The sequence below is a fragment of the Podarcis erhardii genome (assembly GCF_964252035.2).
Source record: "Podarcis erhardii genome assembly, chromosome: 3".
Classification (NCBI taxonomy): Eukaryota; Metazoa; Chordata; class Lepidosauria; order Squamata; family Lacertidae; genus Podarcis; species Podarcis erhardii.
This window is the reverse complement of record NC_138507.1, coordinates 31,590,838-31,612,545: the sequence shown is the minus strand read 5'-3', so window position 1 is coordinate 31,612,545 and position 21,708 is coordinate 31,590,838. Positions and strand designations below refer to the sequence as shown.

The window sequence follows — 21,708 nt, the reverse complement described above, 5'->3', positions numbered from 1 at the left end:
CGAAGAAATAACCAGTCCATAATTTTAATGGTAGGTTTATTGTAGCTGTGAGAGACGGAATAACAACAGGAAAAACCCCAGAAACCCAGAAGAAAAAAGTCAGAGATTGATGTGCATTATATGTATGTACTTGTTACCTATTTCCCATTTTATTATTTAATTTAACACTTAGTGGCTGTTTCGTTCCCACCACCAGCTGTTCTGTCTCATTCATGTTGTTTTACTGGACTTGGTGTTTCTGGATTTCATCAAAAAAACAATCCCCCATTCCTTTACTCTTTAAACAGTTCCTCAGAAATACAGCACAGGGGCTCAGATATGAGAGCCTTAACTTTCAATGTACCTTTAAAGTTCCATTCTTTGAATACATGAGATACCTATGGCAGGTACATTTTTGAAATGGATGTTTTTTGACATGGCTCTTTCGATTAACAGGGTTGTATCTGATGGTGACTGGATTTGATTTACTCCTACCCACTTAACACCACACCACCTGTACTGTTCCTGATAGCTATGGGGTCTTCTGAAACTGAAACAGAATGGGATATGGTGTAGAGGGCTGAATTGAGGGTGGGGTTCCGTGAAAATCAGGTGCCTTGACTTATGTGAGGGAAGCACTTTCTGCTAAGGCAAAGCCACCATTGGAGACAACTGGAATCCTTTCTCCGTGAATGTTTCTGGAAGAAGTTAGCACGAGAACTTAGCCGCAGTTGGAGTTCCTTGACTCTGTTTTGACCCACCCGACCTCCAATGAAATAATGTTGGCAGTGTTGAGTTAATATTTTATGGGGTTGTATCCAGCATAGCATTGTCATAAAGAATTGATGATGAGGTTATATTGCTAGCATTTTGCAAAAGGAGATCTGCTTGGGCCAGAGGTTCCACAGGTGGAAAGTTTGCATTTCTATGTTCAATTTGTAGAGGATAGGAAAGTAAAAAAAAGTAGTGTCTCTGCTGTGCAACTTTGAGAAATGAACCCCCACTACCTTAAAGGCCCTTGCACTAGCGGACTGGGAGCACTGGATACAATCCCTCCAGTGGTGCTGTGGGTCAGTACACCTGACTGTTAACCAGATGGTTGGAGGTTCAAGCCCACCCAGGGATGGCTGTGGGCAGAATTCCAGCATTACAGGAGGTTGGGCTATATGACCCTCGGGGTCCCTTTCAACTCTACAATTCTAAGTGTAACCCACGACCACTTAATACTTGTATTATATTATGGTAGCAGTAACATCCTTTGGACACGGCTTATCACATCAAATCCATTTTCAGGGTGCTGTAAGCCCACTTATACAAAAAGCAGTAAAAACTTACACAGAAATACGTAAGCATGGAAATTTTTAAAACAGCATTATGAGTTTCTAGTCCTATCTGATTAGTTCCTAAAATTGCTTTGTGCAGTGATGGAAGTAATAACTCCTGTTGTAATTTATTGGTGTGCAGTCTAGAGCTTTCTGTTTCGAGTGTTTTGGGAAAGTCTTTTCTTGTGTCTTCAGTGAGCAGCGGAATCTGAAGTTTTAATTAAGGTTGACCTATTGAGCATAAATCCCGCAAAGGAAAAGTTGACTGCTCCATGTGCATTTAAAATACCTCTCTCTCTCCAGGATATACTAAGAGAATATGGGCACCAGTATGATTTATCCCGGTCAGAAAAAGAGAAAATCAATGAGCAAGCTGTAACTATGTGTATAGATGGTCAGCCCCTGGATATGATACAGAAACTATTGGATGTTGCTGTTGGAGATGTGGGACTCTCGCCTAGCGATATAGTAAGGACAGCGGTAAATAAAGTGGTGGGTGCTTTAAGGTAAGTTACATTTGCACTCCCACAGACCCTTGAAAGCATATTCTTAAATTTAATTGAATGCTTAGGTTTTACATGAGGCCCACCTAACCCACATTCCATTAATGAAAAGCTCTGAAATATATTTCCTGGATTTAATCCAACAAAGGGGGGGGGACCCCACCTATAAACTAATCAGGAACCACCTGCCTAAATTGTCATGTATTGGCCAGGGAATGACAGTCATTTCTAGGTTTGACACTCTGGAGTCAAAGACAGAGAAGGCTCTCCAACTTGATCTCCCCTAAACCACAATCAACATTACTTTAATAAAGGTAAAGGGACCCCTGACCATTAGGTCCAGTTGTGGCCGACTCTGGGGTTGCGGCGCTCATCTCGCTTTATTGGCTGAGGGAGCCAGCGTACAGCCTCCGGGTCATGTGGCCAGCATGACTAAGCCATTTCTGGTGAACCAGAGCAGCACACGGAAATGCCGTTTACCTTCCTGCCGGAGTGGTACCTATTTATCTTCTTGCAGTTTGACGTGCTTTCAAACTGCTAGGTTGGCAGGAGCAGGGACTGAGCAACGGGAGCTCACCCCGTCATGGGGATTCGAACCGCCAACCTTCTGATCGGCAAGTCCTAGGCTCTATGGTTTAACCCACGGCGCCACCCGCATCCCTATTACTTCAGTACCTCAGTTCAAATGTGCACAAAAAAGTATCAAGGCATTTCCTGGGCCTGCTGTGGAAAGGGGTGAACCAGGTGCTGCTCATCTTGATTCTTCCCACTCACTGCTTCCCCCTGTCCCCTGATCCAAGTACCTAGTTTCATAGCCTGATGAAGAAAAACCACATGTGGGAGAGACGCGCAGGCTGACAATTTTTCTACCAGGGATAATGAGACCGGTAGTTTTGTCCCAGGCGTGGAAACATGCTTGGGGACCCCCTGCCATTTCCACTGCTGCCACCTTCTCCCTAGCCTAGGGTTGCCATATTTATGAGGTAAAAAGCGGGACACAAAAGGTTGTTGAGCCCGAGCCAAGACCAAGCCAGAGCCCAGGCCGCCCAAGACTGAACCCGAACCTGAACCAGAGCCGCATACAATTTTTTTTCTGAAAACCTGGACAATTGCTCTAAATTGTGAGAATCCCCCCCAGATGAGCATGTTGCCCCCCCCCCAAAAAGAGGACATGTCTAGGATTTCCTGGATGTATGGCAACCCTACCCTAGCCTGAAGATAAGTTTTTTGCAACATGGCAAAGGAATAGAAGGGAGTGAAATTTCTGGAGAGGGCTCAAGCATTCATGAGCCTTTTGCAAGCCCCCAGTTCATGCGCTAGATTCTGCTTCTCAACACACAAGCCATTCAGCAAAAGTGGTATGAGAGTCTGACTTCACCCGTGAGTTTTATGGTGACGTACGGCAAGCTACTACAGTAAAACTCTGGCAACAAATTATTCCAGTCTTTCTCCCTTTGGCATAATTGGGGGTCTGGCATTATAGCTTCATATTTCCTTTTTTATTTGTTGTGACAGTGATAAAAGGCAACATCCGCGTAGGAAAATGTGCCATTTGCCGTGATTTGCTGCTGGATAAATAGCATAGAATTACACACTCTTAAGCATTAAGGATTCTGAAATGTTTCTTTCTGAAGCGTGTGTTTCTACAACCTTGCTTTCGTTTCTTTCCCTCAATAGTGAAAGCGGTGGCCAGTCTCCTTTCAAAAAAGATCCTTTCCAGATATTAGAAAGTATTGTGTCTGCGGTCCACGCAAGTGCTGAAAACGGGTAAGAGCTTTGTAGGTGCATCGCAAACAGAACTACACTTGTTAATCCTTTGTAAACTATAGTTGTCCTGGATGTTAGAGTGGAAGCACTGTGGTGCTGATTCCCCACCCCCCACCCCCCGAGGAATTTGTATAGTCCCCACTATGCTCAAAATGCAGATAGTGATAGGGACATGAGTGAAAACCCAAACACACACACACACACACACACACACACACACACACACATAAAGAGAGAGACCCATACCCAGCCATCAGTCCTGCAGGTCTACTCATATTCAACCTGAAATGCACAAATGCCTCTGACACCTTTCACTTGACTCCTCCAGTTGCAAAGTCATGCCAAGCATGTGAGTTCCACTAAAAGGCAGAGGAACTTTTCGGTAGTGGTACCCTCCCTCACTGCGAGAAGCGAAGTTACAGGGAACCAGGCAGAGGGCATTCTTGGTAGTGGCGCCCAGCCTGTGGAACGCCCTCCCATCAGATGTCAAGGAAATAAACAACTGTTTGACTTTTAGAAGACATCTGAAGGCTGCCCTGTTTAGGGAAGCTTTTAATGTTTGACGTTTTATCACTTATTCTTATTCTTATTAATATTAATAATAATATTCTTCTGGGAGCTGCCCAGAGTAGCTAGGGAAATGCAGCCAGATGGGCAGGGTATAAATAAATTATTATTATTATTATTATTATTATTATTATTATTATTATTATTAGTTCACTCATTCAGAAGTCTGGTTAAATGAGCACCGTTGACCACTGTTTCTGTGGTAACCCTGTAACATTGTTCAGAGATTCCTATTTTTGTTTTTTTGTTTCCTGTTATTTTTGCAGCTTTTAGCTCTACTTTGATATATCAGCATAGCAACAGACAATGCTCAAAATTGATATTTTATGAAACGTTATTTACCTCCGCCTCCTTTCTTTCGTTGTGGAGAACCAAATATAAATTGCGTCCTTCAGATGTTGCTGTCATTTGAAAAATGAGCCTGGGTAACTTTTGAAACCAGGGTCTCCACAGTTTCCTTTTTAATTTTTCCACTTTTTAATTTACGTTTTGAATGCTGCTCACTCTGAAGCCTCATTTCTAATTTAGAACCAATTCTCCGAGAGATGGGGCATAAAGAGAATAGCAGGCGCCAAGTAATTTTTCTGAAGTTTTTGCAAAATGATAACTTAAACTGTCAGCTCATATTATTTCAATACTTCCAGACAGGTTGAATTGGTGTTTTCTGACTGATATTACTTTCCCATCTGTCTTGTTAGGATGAATATAGCAACCGTTAGTTACAATATAAATCACATTCTACCTGCAGCCTCCTTCCTTTGAAATGCTCGGTGTCAGTTTGAAATATCGCCAATGAATACTACAACATTATTTACGCATTTATTTATAGCCGTTTGGAACTCGTAAAAGGACAAAGGCATAAGGAGTTGGAGGGGGGAGTGTCTAAGATGAGATTGCATGGCAAGTCCCCTCCCCCATGTCAAATGAAGACACAGGACACGTTATTTAAGGTTAATGGGCATAAAAAGGCCACAACTTTATTGATTACAGGAATAGGAAGGTATTGGCCTTAGGCATTGGCTCCTATTGACTACCAGGCATGGAGACCGCGAAGGGTTATCCACAAGCCGTGGGGGTCCTGTTGAAGTACGCCAACTAGGATCCCACGGGTGTCACCGCTCGGGGGCGTCCCGGAGGCCCTTACCTCCCTAGGTTTCAGACAAGGCAACGCCCCCCCAGAGTCCTCTACCGGACTACCCTTTTCATTGGGGGAAGGTGATGGCGCTTCCTTCCCCCTTCATTTGCATAACAATTACCCCTGCCAATGCCTAACCGCCAATACCGAGGAAGTTGTGACGTTTGCTACGAGGTAGGCGAGAAAACCAAAAGGCTGGAAGTGCGCCAAGTTGGAAAAATTGCTACCAGGCCCCTTGCGGCGACCAACCGAAGTCCATAGCAAGGTCATAGCTAGCTAAGCCTAAAGGGTGGGTGGGATGGGAAAACCGGTCAGCTGGAACGGGGCAAAGAGGGCGGTCCCTGGTCGTGCCTGGCCTTAAATGGGCCAGGCCATGCCTCCCTAGCCCGCCGATTGGCGGGCAGGGTTGCAGGCACGCCCGGGGGTTCCCTTGTTCTCGCGGGGGCAAAAAGGCCAGCCCCCATGTGTGTGGGAGGGGGTAGCCCGCAACCCCCTCTCCTCTCCAGTTCGGAAATGGCTTTCCTCTTTACTGCTCCTAGCTCAGTCAGTAGAGCAAGAGATTGTTTATCTCAGGGCTGTGGGTTCAGGCTCCATGTTAGGCAAAAGATTCCTGCATTGAACTAGACAATCCTCATGTTCCCTTCCATGTTGCACCTGAAGCCGTTTGTTGCTTGTTGAAAACTATGTATTAGACATAAAGATGTCCAATGATGTAGACCAGTGATTCCTTCTGGGTAACTGGCAAACTGCCTCCTTCCTAATTCTCTTCCCTGTATGCGGTTTTGCCAATGCTTTGCTTTGGATCAGCTTCTCCCTGAAAAGGTCAAATAGTTACTGGGATGTGTCCACTTGAACCAAGTTTGTGATAGAGCACATCAGGCTTGAAACAGTAAACGTGGGTTTGAAACAGTAAATATACGTGATTTCACTTAGATGTGCGGTGCCTCAGAACGTAACCCCCGTGTAAATGGGGAGCTGCTGGTATCGATAATGTTATTGTCTGCTTTTAAAAATCTTTTTATTCCTTTTTGTTTTTTTTAATATTTTACATTGGGGTGTAAACTGCTTAGAGATACTTGTTGATTAAGTGGTGTGTGTGTGTGTGTGTGTGTGTGTGTGTGTGTGTATACACACACACACACACACGCAGTGATACCTCGGGTTAAGTACTTAATTTGTTCTGGAAGTCTGTTCTTAACCTGAAACTGTTCTTAACCTGAAGCACCACTTTAGCTAATGGGGCCTCCTGCTGCTGCTGTGCCGCCAGAGCACGATTTCTGTTCTCATCCTGAAGCAAAGTTCTTAACCCAAGGTACTATTTCTGGGTTAGCGGAGTCTGTAACCTGAAGCGTATGTAACCTGAAGCATATGTAACCCGAGGTACCACTGTGTGTATGTGTGTGTGTGTGTGTGTGTGTGTGTGTGTGTGTATATATATATATATATATATATATATATATATATATATATATACACACACATGATTCTATGGTTCTATGAAACAGAACCTCTGTAGAACCTCTAAGAATCAGCAAATTCTTAGAAGGATCTTAAAGCCTTGATTATGTCCCACAGACCCGTCACTGACCACCTGGAAGTGGAATGCTCAGCTTACTGGGCTTTGGTAGGACCAGAAAGAAAGCTGAGTGCCTAAGCTAGGATCCTGATGCCCCATGAGTGTGCCTTTCATGATCACCATAGCTTTGCTGCTAGATGATCTGTAACTGATTTTTGTGCAGAAGTATTGTGACATGAACTCAAAACCTATAATCCGTCCATTTCCTTTGCCAACCAGGTTTTAATTTTGCTGGCCGTTGTTGAGCAAAGACTTGTGCTAAAACGGATAAGTTGCCATAACATTTCCTATAAAGAAAAAATAAGTTCTGTGCTAATTAGTTGCTGTGGGACACTTTTTCCAGTGCACCTTTCCTAGGGAAGTAGAGAAGGGCATCAAAGTGAACCTTTTGCATCAGTAGTTCATTCTCATGCAAATAAGGAAAAAAGTCAAAATTACTTGCTGCCACAGAGGAATTTGTGCAAGAGCCTCCAAAGCTAACACAGAAGCAAGGAAGCTTTTATGCAGATGCCTTTAGTAGTAAAGGGAAAAGAGAAATGTTGAAAATGTTTTTATATATAAAAAAAATTATATCCCCCCCACTATTTTGCTCCAGGGCATTATAGTTTGTTTCTAGACAAGGAAATATTATGTCATTGAAGTTCTGGTGTGTTTTTCTTTGTCTATTGATCTTGTGACTTCTAAAGTATGAAATAAGAAGAATTTAAAATTAGACATCAGTATCTTTGCTTGCTGATTAGAGTGTTTGGATCAAATATTTGAGTGTTTGATCTCTGCATGTTCGTTGGTCACAAGTGACTTTCTTAAAAGGGCTTTTTTGGTTTTTAGAGAGCTGATGGAAGCTTGAGTTGCAGTCTCTTTGTAGAAGTGGCTGTCTGACATGCCTCATGTATCTGAAGTGCTGTGAAGCACATTAATTTCACTTGTCTGCATGCTACTTCTACAAATGTAGCTTTTGAGATTCACTTGAGGGGCTGAGAAATTAAGATATTATGAGGGGATGCACGTGCTCAGCGAGATTCTCTCCAAAGAGATCTTTGTGGAGATTCTGGGTCAGAGGTGGGTTTCAAGGACCCTTAAACATAACCCACATAAATCCCTTTTTTTTGGACATAGAAAGCTCCAACAGGACACTTAAATACTTGCAAGGTATCATCATCATCATCCCTGGAACATAACTCCCACATAAGTTGAGAGTCACCTGTATAGAGACACGACTTTGGTTCCACCACACCGCATATCATATTGCATACTGCTTTTGGACAGTTCCTTGTTTTCAAATCATTTTTGCAATGTTGTAATGAAGTACCCAGAATGGTTCCAATACATTTAATTTGGAACCCGTTCTCAATAACTTATACATTTACTGCATGGAAAAGCTGAGGGTTTTTTTACACTTAGAAGTCTAAGTGCAACCATCTTATCGACTAAAAAAATAACAAACCCTTCCCTTTATCACAGATGAGTGTGGTTACTCGTTTTGTGGAGACATTGAAACACATATGATGGAGCTTATGGATTGATTTCTTGATATACCTGGGAATTTTCTGGCTTAGCACTTTCAAACCACTGTGGATTATCTTTGTAGATGTTCTGAGTGTCAGAAACATTGTCTGCCATTCAGACCTATTTCTAAGAAGATTAACTTTTGAACAAAATAATGTAGCAGTCAGTGATTGTCAACTCTGCCCTTTTACGTGTATTTTTTTCCATGTCTTAATTTTTACTAGTCTTCATTTTTAATAACAAATATTCCTGTTACATTCATCATCAACGTAACAAAGTTTAATTCTTAGGAGTATAAAAAGAACCAGATCCTTACTTGCAGACAGTGCTTTTTTTGGGGGGGGGGGGCAACGCAGGGGCACGCATACCTCTAAACATTTTGTGAATCTAAGTTTGGCCTCAATGAGGGGCAGTATTTCAATATGAGAGTATCCCTAAACATTTTTTTAGGAAAAAAGCACTGCTTGTAGAAAACGTATGCGTGCGTTATAAAATTGGATAAAAATAATTTTTAACACGTGTGACTATTGATCTGATTGCAGTGAGAACCTAATGTCTTCAGATGATCTCTTGGCTTGGCTTAGACCATTTTGTGGAGATGATTCTTTGCCCGTGAAGCCCCGCATTAAAGTCCTGCAGATTTTGGAGCAAGCCTTTCACCTTAGTGACGAAGACAGCAAGCTGCTCGTGCTCTTCAGAACTCAAGCTGTTCTCAAGGCCTGTTGGCCCCAGACACAGGTAGGTCATCTTGAATGGTGATGCTTTAAAACAACTCTGGGTTGCCTTTAAAGAAAGGACAAACAATTTAATGTATAGAAATTAACACTAACTTTGGCTGTCAGTGAATCAGTTTCAGAATACTGGGGATGAGTATACTTTTCTTGTCAAAGATTATTTTATTTTAAAAAAATAAAAATTGTATCTGCAGGTCCCAGTTCACAACATTGGGTTCTTAATGTTGTTCCCAACCTCCATATCAATGTACGTTGCGATTTTTTCATTTTCTAATGGGTTCCCCAGCAGCACTGTTGCTAATTTTAATGAAACATAATCATTATAAATGGGGGTGAGGGAATTAAACTAGAAAGAACAACTGCAGCTGGGTCATATATCATGAAAAGTTGTGTATATGGTGTGGATCGTTACTATTGTGTTTTGCATAATAAGTCTAGATGAAGAGCCCAAGATCCAAAAAGTCTCAGAATAACCAAACTAGAACGTCCCCTCCCCCTACTTTGTGTAATATTCAAAACCATTTGTGGCTCCCATATTATTACTGGTGGGAGTTGGGGGTGTATGGGCTGGAAGCCTTCAAGTCTAATGGGGTTCTGTAGCTCACGGCTTCTTTTTCTTTGTACTTTATATTCTAGTATGTATCACTCCTGCCTTCAGGGTCTATTTTGATCCTGCTACGAAGATTATGGGAGTGGTATTTTCAGGAGCAGTCCAAAGCATTTTGCTACCTGAGGCAGAGGAGCAAATAATCTTCAAGTCAAGGCCAGCCAACTTATTCTGGTACCCGATATAGGAAAATCTCACAAACCCCTCTCCCTGGCAGTAAAAAGCCAGTAATAATAAACTAACAAAATCTGTTGCAGGTTTTCTCAGTCTGCCTCATGGGCCTAGAGATTTTCATGTCCTCATGATGGCTTAACCCCCTCAGATAATCATTGTTCTATATTTATTGTCAGTGAAAACACAAGGATTTCTCTACTGAAATATCCAACCGTTAGATATTCAGCAGATATCTTTGTTTTGTGGTAATAATGAATTATTATGAGGTTTTGAAGAAATGCATTATAGAGCACATTTCAGAAATACTGGAATGTCATATCTGTTTGATTTTAAAACAATGAAAAATATTTAACCCTTATCATTAACCGCAAAGATGACCAGTGAAAAGGCAAACTATTACTGTTGGTATCAGAACTATATATACTGGGGGGGGGGTATTGGGTTGTTTTTATTTTGATTATGTATTTTGTGGTTTTATATTTTGATTTTATTATGTGAAACGCCCTGAGACCTCTGGGTATAGGGCAGTATATTAATTCAACAAATAACATAATTTTTTGGGGGGGGATACTTATCCATATACTTGAAGCCTTTGCCCTGTGAATTAAAATATTTCACACCTCTTTAGAGTTTGAGGGTGAACATAAAACTTTGCATGTTGTTTTAATCAGCACTTTCTATTTTGGGGTTTGCGAAATGCCTGTAACATAATTACACATTCTCATTGTCTGTTACACATATTTAAATAATCATTCCATCCTTCTCTTTGCCTTCTTTTGGTATTCCTTTTTAACAGTATACTCCCCCCCTCCCCAATTTCCTTCCCAACACCTAAAGGTACTCTAGATAATGCCAGTGATGGATGTGGATTCTTATTGTGTAAAGATAATTTTAATGATATTGCAATGTTCAATTACCAGAAAGTGTGTGAAAGCCACCTTCGGTGTGTCTAAGTAATCCTCTTAGCCAGACTTTGCATACATCAAAGTGGGACTTAATATTTAATTATGCTTTAGGTGCTATAAGTTAGTGGTCCCACAAATCAATGTACTGCTGGGAAGCAGGCCAGCCTGTGCAGAATTAAAAATGTGCTTTATGAAGGAAGCTACCTATCTCACAGTCGGAAGCACAGCTATTTCCAGTTCTGTAATGATTAGTTAACAAAATTAAGAAATCCAGATGTCCCTATTTTTCAAAGGCTTGGGAGACCTTAATGCACATTCCAATGGCACCCCACTGGGGAAATGGTGTTTAGGGACAGGGGTAACTAGGGAGTCCAAGGGTGAGTTGCATTGTTTTGTAATCCCCATGATGCATTTTATCTAGGGTCTTCAGGGTCTATAATTTTCTAGTTAAACGGAGCATTAAAAATGTGCCTCAGAATGGTGACATTTTCCTTAAAAGGGGAAAAAATAGCCTGTTTGGAAGATTTCCCCTCTTTCCTTTCCAGAACAAACCTATGTAGCCGAGCTGTTTTGTTCCTTTAGTATATCTGGGTGCGATGGGTCCTTTTCCGCCGATGTCACAGCACTTCTCTGTTGCTCTTTGCCGACTACTTGATGATTTAAAGCACAGTCTCGGGCTCAAAGTTTGCATTCTGGGAAGGTCAGGCATTAAAGAGGAAGTTGTGAGCCTGCCGAACATGGGGCATTTCTCACAAGCACTTCCCGCAGCAGCAAAACCACTCCCTCCCACTCACTTCTCTGGACGATTTCAAAACTGGGCAACATACCTAATCAGCAAGCACTGTTTTCACTCTGATTTACTTACCCCCAGTAATGTCGTTTTGCAACCAAATCTAATTGATCTGTGATGGTGCACTGTGGCACTGGACTAGTTGGGTTATCCATTAAGGCAGACTGATCCACGAGGAAGGCATTGAACTAAGAAGAAGTGATGTAAATGGGGGAAAGGTGGAAACACTCATAGTGTGCATATGTTCTGCTTCAGCTCCTTGCTTGAATGTCTGCAGCACCCACCACCTCTGATCATTGACCAGGCTGGCCAGGACTGATAGGAGATGGTATTCGGCAACATCTGGAGGGCCACAGGTTCCTCGCTCTGATCTGGAGCTTAAATCTTGGAATTGGCTGGCTTTGTAGCCATTCTGTAGTACGTAGGACCAGATCCATTCTGAGATAAAGCATTCCTCAGAATTATTTTACTACACCTTTACCTTTATGCCTATGAATATGTGGGCATGTAGACCTACAGACAGACTTGTTATGGTAAACTTGCCAACAAACACACATTCTAATAGAACCCTTAAGAAGTTGTAGTAGCGAGAGGAAAAGGTGGCTATGATTTTTCACTTAAGAATAACTTCTCTATTTTCATCTGCAAAGTGTTGGAGAATATACATTGCTGTTTTTTTCAGATGTGCTGCAAAGATGAACCGTGAATTAACAATATAGCATCTAATTCAGCCAGCACTTCAACTTCCTAGTGACTTTGGAACACTTTCCTATTCTTTGACCTCAACTCTTCTGTCCTCAGGTTTGCAGATGATAGCTTTCTGCAAAAATAAAATAAAAAATTGACTCCCTTAGGGAAATTTGAATGAACCCAGGAGCTCCACCAGTTTCCTGAACTAAATAGTCAGATATATATATTTACCGTGGTAATTTCCAGATTGAATTTCCAGTAGTGAATGCTTTTTAGAATGAAGGGGTGCACCTGCAGACTTGACAGGACAGACGCCACAACTGAATAACTTACACAGCGCCCTGATAGTATCAGAAGATTCAGCTAAAAAAATTTGCACTATCCAAAAATCGCATTAGTATGTATTGCAAGCTCTGACACTGATAGATACCAAATGTTGTATAAGTAATTCCATGGGCACTGAACAAAAATTGTCACTTTGTGTGCACTGCAGAAGCTGAAGTCTCTGAGTGGGCAATGATTGTGGTCTAGCTGAGGTACTCGGAATAATTAATTCCTCTCCATAAATCTAGCACTTATCTAAGATACTAAAGAGGAACCTGAGCCAAGCCAATAATTTACCTACACCGCATTTCCTCTCAGTGAAGTTGGAATAATAATTTATCAATCAGCGTCTTCCATTTGAAGTTAACCTCCTCTGAAGGAAGGAGCCTCCACCACAGCTTCATGTTGCCATGTGCGTCATAATTGCCTACATGGCTCAATAAAGCCACGAGTGGAGACTGAGGTGTAATTGAATCAGTGGGAGATTGCATTCAAGTTCACATCCCTATTTCATGTCACCACAGCACAGCGTCTTAAGGTAAAGCGCATATCCCATTTCAAATTTTATTTATTTATTTTGAAAGCCCTTCCGCTGCAAATAAATCTGAATGTGGCGTTTCTTTTTAGCAGCGCTTCACCGCAACTGAGAATGTATTGTCGCAATAAGGGACTACTCTCAGGTGCCTTCTTTGCCATTCTGCATTTAATGATACATTAATTCACATTCATGTTTGCAGTCAAGGGCCTCAGAATATTTGTGAGATACTTACTTGTACACAGTGCCGCATGTATTAACGTGGATTTTGCTAGGGCATTAGTAAATCTTCTGCTCTGAGACTTTGTGGGTGAGTAATGGCAGGTAGTTTTGCAAGCATTCGACCAAAGAACATAGTTTCTCTAAACATCAAGTAATTCTATGAAAGGAAAATGCTCAGATCCTACAAGTCCTAGACTATATCAGTATTATTTCTTAGCTCTCATTTCAGTCCATTCCTGAGAATGCCAGTGCTTCTAATGAAAATATTTATTTTAGAAAGTTTCACCACTTATATATGGATTGTTGTGAGCTAATGAACAAGGCTAAATTTGGTGGGGTAGGAATCTTGAACCTTTACTGAAACATCTCCTTTCTACTGAGTTGCTTACATGGAGGTTAGCTTCAGATTATCAGGGAAATTAGTCACATCATATGAATTACCTAGTAAGCCTGCATTTTAAGGAAACTGACTTATTTGTTACCTTGAACCACCAGGGTTGGGTTCAGAAATCTATAGTGCTGAATATACACTGTATTTTCATATGAAGGAAAACATGCAAATGAAGGTTAATTGCCACTTGTTTATTTAATATTTTGCAATGTTAATTTTTGTATTGCATTTATTCCTTTTTGCCTGGTGCAGAATATAATCACTATGCTTGCATTATGTATATATTCATTTGTATGCAGTAGTCATAAAATACCTGACAAGTTGAACCATTTCAGTTGTGTTTTGCCTTGGCACAGGAATGATTTAGATTTATGGTTTATTTATTTGTTTTAAAAGCCCACTGTCTCTTCTTGATTTGAATTAATTACCAAACTTGTTTGTTGTATTTCACTAGTTTCGATATTTGTTTGTCCTCTTGGGTTATAATTTAATTTTAATTTACATTGTAATGATATTATCCCCTCCACTTACCTTGATGCCCCAGCCCTTTCCAAGAGATTCTGATAGCTCTTCCCATTATAATCTTAATAATGGGTAGGAATCTATTGATTATGTGACTAATTGATTTTATTTCATTAAGAAAAAGTATATACTGCCCTTAAATTCTCATGATTTTACCCTGACAGTGAATCCCATTTAGTTATTTCCAAACACACCCAAATAATCAACTTTTAACAGTGCTTAGCGCGCGCGCACACACACACACACACACAAATGGAGTCATTTGTCTGCAGTTTGGTAGGTTTCTTACCTGGGGAAACAGTTTTCAGACTAATTCTCCACAAACACTGGGAAAGGATAAATGGCTCCTTTTCTATCCACTCAAAACTATGACAGCTGCCCTTGTGGGGAAAACAGTGCAGCCACCCTCATGAAACTAGTTCATGCCCTCATGTGGAGAGCCAGTGTGGTGTAGTGGTTAAGAGCGGTAGTCTCGTAATCTGGCGAACCAGGTTTATGTCCCCGCTCCTCCACATGCAGCTGCTGGGTGACCTTGGGCCAGTCACACTTCTCTGTCTCTCAGCCTCACTCACCTCACAGAGTGTTTGTTGTAGGGGAGGAAGGGAAAGGCAAGGAGAGTGTTAGCCGCTTTGAGACTCCTTCGGGTAGTGATAAAGCGGGATATCAAATCCAAACTCCTCCTCCTCCTCTTCTTCTTCTTCTTCTTCTTCTTCTTCTTCTTCTTCTTCTTCTTCTCAGTAGGAGCAAGCTTGTCTACAAATGCCATTTAATTCTGTCCCCCTCTCCCCCAGGAAATAGTTTTTGAAAATGTTGTGTTCTAGAGCTATCCAGGACAAGATCACCTGGATCTATTTGGCTCAAATTTGGCAGACTTTATCTCCACTAGAAGGTCTAGCATGCCTGTTAATTTCATCCACTTCTGCCAAAGAAGGGGAAGTGAAGTTATAACCATTTTTAGTTTCCCCAATAGAGAAGGGGAGAGGGGAGCAAGAAAACAAAGAGAAAGTGGTTTTGGATAGCCCCAGAAACTGGTCTGGTAACCTATATAGTGCCTCAGAGAAAAGGTGGCCTATTTTCTGAAGCACCAAATTGAAGTCCATACTGAAACTTGGGGTCATTGCACACCTAAAATATTTATTCTCAAAGTGCACGGTGCATAAGTTTTTTAATAGCACTTTATTATGAAACGGTAGCATTAATCTGTCTTTGAACTCCCATTCCTTCAAAACTCGAACCTAGTTTCCCCCCATTTTCTGTTTTATCTCATTTTTTGTCCAGTTTCTCATCCCTGCACTGCTTTTTAAAAGATTGCTTCAGTTAAGGAGTCTTACAGTTAGCCCTGAAATATACTTCAATTTATTTTAAAGATGGTGGCTTGTTGTTTTTTTAATATTCATTTAGTGCACCTTGACTTTTTGGGGGGTTTCTATATAAATGGACTATAGAGTTATTCTGCAATGTTTCTTGTAGCAGAATAATATCAAATTGCTCAAAATAGTTCATCAGCTGTTTATTCTGCTTTGAACGCCAGCCTGCTATGTTCCATGACATCAGTTTTAGCCCCAATTCCTTTAAGGCTCTGTGCTTGTCCCTTCCACTTTGTCCAGATACCCAATTTCTTTTTTTAAAAATGCTTCCATTCCTCTTGTCAGTGGGAACATTAGTATACCTTCTGATTCTTGGGAGAGGACTACCTATTTCATTTGGAGCTAATTTCCAATAGCTCAGCCAGGAACTTGTAGTTTTCTGGTTTGCCCCTCACCATATCATATTCCAAGGGGGGTTGAGTTTGCAGCTCTGCATCTATACACTTAAAAATTCCTCTGGCAGCCCTCTTTTTAACTATACTATTTTGGAGAAACAGCTAGTGGGCAAAAGGCTTGATTGTCAATTGTTTCACCAACGTTTTGTTGTCCATTTGATTATTGACGTAAACCCCCAAAATGTATTTTCTATAGTTAAGTTTTTACCTCTGTCTTCAGTACATTTTATTTTATTTTATTGCTATGGCTAGTGGCTGATGCAAGTAAAGATTCTTCTGATTCTGATAGATGGTACTTCAGTATCAAAGCATAAGATCTTTTAAGATATAATGTTACAGTACAAATGTTCCATTTCTTATACAGTAATCTGCATTGGTAAAGTATAATAAATTTTGTTTGTCTAGGGAATTCAAGGAGGTGGGGGAATCATTTGTACTATTCCATTAATCTGCTTGCACGGCTTTAATGTTGTTTGGAGACCATAACTCCTAGTAATTTCATATTATCTCTGTGTTTCTGTGTGTTCAGCATACATAATTGCAGATGAGACTGAATAAAATGTTTCCTAGGAAAATCCCGTCGACTGCTTCTGTATTGTTTCAAATGTGACTTCAGTGCCATATAGGAATATTATCATATTTATTGCTGAAAATAGTCGGTTCATTAATCTGAACCCCAACAAACCCTACACTTAACGTGCTTCATTCTCTCAATTCCTTAGGTGGAAATAACTGATATTGAAAATGAAGAAAAGAGGTACAGCCTTTTCCTCAACCTTTTGGGATCTAGTAAGGATCATGGAGAATTCCAGCATTTAGTCATGCTCCTGCAAGCCTGGCCACCTATGAAAAGTGCAAATGTGTAAGTATTTGCTCACAGAACCTTAGAATTGTAGAATTAGAAGGGATCCTGAGGATCATCTAGTCCAGTGGTGGCAAACCTTTTAGAGACTGAGTGCCCAAACTGCAACCCAAAACCCACTAATTTACTGCAAAGTGCCAACAAGGCAATTAAATATGGGATAATAATGATACAGGCTCTTGGGTACCCCATAAGGGAAAAGGAGCAGTTGTTTATTAGGTCGGCGGTTCGAATCCCCGCAATGGGGTGAGCTCCTGTAGCTCAGTCCCTGCTCCTGCCAACCTAGCAGTTCAAAAGCACGTCAGAGTGCAAGTAGATAAATAGGTACTGCTCCAGCGGGAAGATAAACGGCGTTTCCATGCGCTCCTCTGGTTCGCCAGAAGCGGCTTAGTCATGCTGGCCACATGACCTGGAAGCTGTACGCCGGCTCCCTCGGCCAATAAAGCGAGATGAGTGTCGCAACCCCAGAGTCGGCTACGACTGGACCTAATGGTCAGGGGTCCCTTTACCTTTACTTTAGTTCCCACAACAAGCCTGCGAGGTAGGGGAAGCTGAGAGGCAGTGGTCACCCAGGCGGGCTTCATGACCTGAACCCGGGTCTTCCCAGGTGCTAGCCAGCCCTTCGCTTTTGGTTTATCCCACCCCAGGTTCCAGCTTGCAGGCCCCACCGCCAACCCTTCGAGGTTGGACAAGGGTGACCTGCAGCTGGGAAGGCGCGAACCAGAGCGGATGCCTGACTAGGCCCATCCTAGCGCAGCAGAGGCACTCAGCAGCAGCAGCAGCTGCACACCACGACATGGCCCCACAGAAAGAACACACCGCCTCTTCATCCCTCAACTTTCCCTGTCACCCAACCCCAAGGAGTCCTGGGCTCCTTACGAAATTCGCCTCAGAGGGGAAGGTCAGAAGCATGGGCTGGGCAGGAGGAGGAGGAGTTATGGACGTCGCTTGCCTTGTAGGTCGGGGCGCGGTGAGGACAAGCCTCCCGCCCTCTTTCAGCGGTGGGTGGGGAAGAGGCTCTTGGCCGGTTGCCGACAGGCCCTCCTTCCTCAGCACGCAGCTGCTGGGCTTTACTTGCGAGTAGGAGAATGCTGGTCTCCAGGTCAGCAGGCCGCGAGTCGCAGTATTGGAAGGGGTCCCATGGGTCATCCAGAAACGGCACTGATGGGGCAATGGCGTGCGCGCCCAGAGAGAGGGCTCTGCGTGCCCACTCTGGCACACGTGCCATAGGTTCTCCACCACTGATTCTAGTCCAACCCCCTGCAATGCAGGAATATGCAGTTGTCCCATATGGGGATCAAACCTGCAACCTTGGCATTATCAGCACCATGCTCTAACCCAACTGAGCTATTTAGGCACACACAAATTTCCATGAGCTAAATATTAATCCTCTTTTTTTAAAAAAATAGTATGTATTACAGTACTAAAATGGCCCAAGAAACTAATTCCTGCAGCAGTTGGCATCTTAGATAGTACAACACCACTGTGCTAAGTGCCTTACTCAGAGCTAACTAATCTGGAAAGCTGTTGTTTTATCTCTGTGAGGACTTAAGTGTTCCTCTTCAGTAATCATTTTATGTTGAGTGCATTCACCAGTAATTTGCCTGTGGAAAAATTGCTTATTGATGCCGATGGATTCGATGCTGGAGATGGAGAACTCTTTACCTCCTTAGTTGCTCCTTCCATTCCAGACAAAATTCTATGTTGTTCATTTTTCATATTGTAATCCCACATGGACCCATTTCACCTGTATGTGGCTCGGTAGACACAAAGCCAGCACATCTTGCCATTGTAAGGAAAGCAGATGTGTGTGATTCAGTCTTCATAATGCAGCGATCTGCCTCTACGAATGCCACCGCTTTTTATGTGGCATATAAAGATCTTCCTCTTCCTGTGCGTGCGCACATTCATTCATAGTCTTTGTTCTCGGTTTATAAACTTTGCTTTTAGCTGGAAAAATAGAGCAGTAATTGATATTCATTCTGATCTCGCAGAGCTTTTGATTAAGCCTTCAGAAGGACACCGGAAGCTGCATTCTGCTGAGCCAGTGGATAGCTCAGTTGGTTAAGGCGCCGTGCTGATAACGCCAAGGTTGCAGGTTTGATTCCCGTAAGGGACAGCTGCATATTCCTGAATTGCAGGGGTTGGACTAGATGATCCTCAGGGTCCCTTCCAACTCTATGATTCTGTGATTAAACTACACTACCTAGCAGCAGCTCTCCATGGTTTCAGAGAGGGATCGTTTCCAGCCCTTGCTGGAGATATCAGGAGGTCGAACCTGGGACATTTTGCATGTAAAGCAGATGCTCTAGAGAGAAAGAGGGAGAGAGATACATAAATATGGTGGTACCCTATGGAGAGATGCATTTCTCTTCCATTTGGGTGTCTGCCTTCCTAGATTGGAAGACGAGACTTCCCCTCATGGCAACTGGCTCCACTGATGGCTGCAAAGCAAGGATTCTTTCCACTTGATCTTGATTCTTTTTCTTCTGGATCTGTTATACCTTGCTCCTCGGTTTATATTGCTAAGCAGATGGCTGTGGTACGTACATGTTCGCTTGCTTGATCAGTTTGCTTTCAAGAAATGTCTTTTTTCTCGCATTTTAGAGCATGCCCTAGTAATAACCCTTGGGTAAAACTGGGAACCATGATGCTCACGACAAGCCCGCAGGACCAGAAGGAGAATGCAGGGAATGAAATTTTGAAATTCTGCCGCTCTTTATATGAGACAAAGCACGTGCTCTCCACAGAGGTGAGTTTGTTTTCTTAAAAGAGCCCATTTGCATGCGTAGCAAATTCATCAGTGGCTGTGTTTGCTGTCAACATTCTGCTTGCGAACATCACAGAGGTATCTGTTCGGCCAGTGTGGGGAGCGCACCTGATCCAGCAGGGCTCTTTTCCTTCTTCAGCATAGGAATACATTTGTAAGCAAGTACTGAAATAAGTTTGCCTTAACTGCAAACGCCTTCCATGCAGGCAAAGCACTATTTCCTCCGTTCATCAGGCATTTTTGCTTTCTAACACCCATTCGTTTTCACTGGGCTTTGCTCCTCGTGCAAGCCTTCTTACACAACCCACTCACTAACAGATGGAGCTCCTTCAGGGTGCATGCCAGCCAGCCATACATCCTTTTGGGAAAGTATAAGCTGGATTTTCTTCCCATTGTTACCCGCACCCCAACTGACAATCAGTATCACATAGTTCCTGGTGTCTACTGAGCCTACTCAACCCTCAATGGGCCGTTTGAGAGAACAAGGTCGCTCCTTTATTGAGATTTTTGGGTTTTCTAAGATTTTCTTTTTGTACTGCTTCTGCTTGCTAATACCTGCCTCTTGTTCCTCGGTGGCCCTGTTTTGACTCTTATTTCCCCCAGCACAAGGATTTTGAGTTTACAGTTAGAAGGAAGGGTTGTTCATGGCATCTCCTACTGTGATGCTGAAGGTATTTTGCAACCCATTTTCAAGTTAAGCAAGCCTATGCCAAACATAGGTGGCGAAGGCAAAACAGAGCTGCAACGTTCTGGGATTTGGCTGTTCGTGTCCCATGAGTGTTTTGTTGCTTCTTTATCAAATGAATGGTCTAAATCTTTCATTCACCAGCTGTCCTCTCGGGTGAACACCTGCATTGGAACAATAGGTGAATAGGGTGACTAAAAGTACTAGTCAACTTTAAAGTCATTTAATTTAGTTTTCTAGTCTTTTCAAAGTTGCCTCTTTTCCACTTCATTTTTGGTGAAAAGCAACAACGAAAGTGCACAGGACGAAACAGTGAATATTGTATTTCTCTAGCCCTGAGCATTATGTGTATTTTCACACAATGCATGTCTTGGAACTGCAATTTCTGCGTGTCTTGGAAGTCCAGTTTATTGCCATGGGCACAATGTTTGCAAAAATAAATGCTGATGGCTGTTAGAATGCAAAGCCTGGGTGCAGCAGCAGTTTTATAGCGTCAGTAACATTTTATATCTGCAAACCCATCAAAACCTTAAGTGAGGAAGCATCATCATAAGAGGCTTGACAGAACAATAAAATTTCTTTCAAAAGAACCCCGAAGATTCTAGTTCCTAGAGCCTGGCCAGCATGGGGGGGGGGGATAGGTAACTAAAGCACAGTAGCAAAGAGCTACAAGAAATACACTCAGAACGGTTTCACCGATGCGTCTAAAACAGTGGTGACTTATGGACTGGTGGAGGCATAACACTGTGTCCCATTTAGCAGTGGCTAACGGACAGGGAGCCAAACATGGGACCATCCTTCCCAGAGCAAAGTCCCCTCCTGCTTAGTCATAGTTGAGCCGCTGAGATTGTTTGGGCTGCTCTTAAATTGTGATATAGACTAACCCAAGAAATGTGATTATCCTAAATTTGCATGATTTAGCTGCTGCCCATTTCAGGAGCCAGCTAAGCACACAGTCGGCATTATGAATACTTCTTTTTTATTATTTTATCTAGAAAAATGTAGAAACATTGGAAGAAGTTTAAAGTTTACTTACAAAAACATTGTAAAATATATGAATGCTGAGGACATTGAAAATGAAACGAAGGGGTTCTAGTGATTAAGATAAGTTAAAGTATAAAGGGAGGGATAAAGGATGAAAACGAACTATGAAGGCTCTTGCTGAACTAATTTTTAACTGGAATACAAGAAAGGAAGGCGGATGGAAGTATGGGAAATAAGGTTTTGAAGGTTATATATTTGAAAGAGAGCTTTTTTATGTTAAAATTTTCTTTTTTATGTCTTTTCTTTTTTGTATTTTTGTGATTTTTGTTGATTATTGTTGGTTTGTTAAAGTTTTTTTTTTCTTTTTCTTCTGTAAAACCTAATAAAATATTATTA

The 21,708-nt window shown here is 42.0% G+C and overlaps 1 protein-coding gene across 2 annotated transcripts in view; it reads left to right on the top strand.

Moving 5' to 3' along the window:
- Positions 1–21,708, top strand: part of NBAS (NBAS subunit of NRZ tethering complex) — a 175,590-nt gene that overhangs the window by 143,479 nt on the left and 10,403 nt on the right. For both annotated transcript variants that reach the window (XM_081856655.1, XM_081856654.1), the window contains 5 exons: positions 1,605–1,807; positions 3,482–3,571; positions 8,898–9,093; positions 16,734–16,873; positions 19,481–19,625. In XM_081856655.1, the coding sequence (XP_081712781.1) occupies positions 1,605–1,807; positions 3,482–3,571; positions 8,898–9,093; positions 16,734–16,873; positions 19,481–19,625 (774 nt within the window). The remainder of the gene's footprint in view (positions 1–1,604; positions 1,808–3,481; positions 3,572–8,897; positions 9,094–16,733; positions 16,874–19,480; positions 19,626–21,708) is intronic.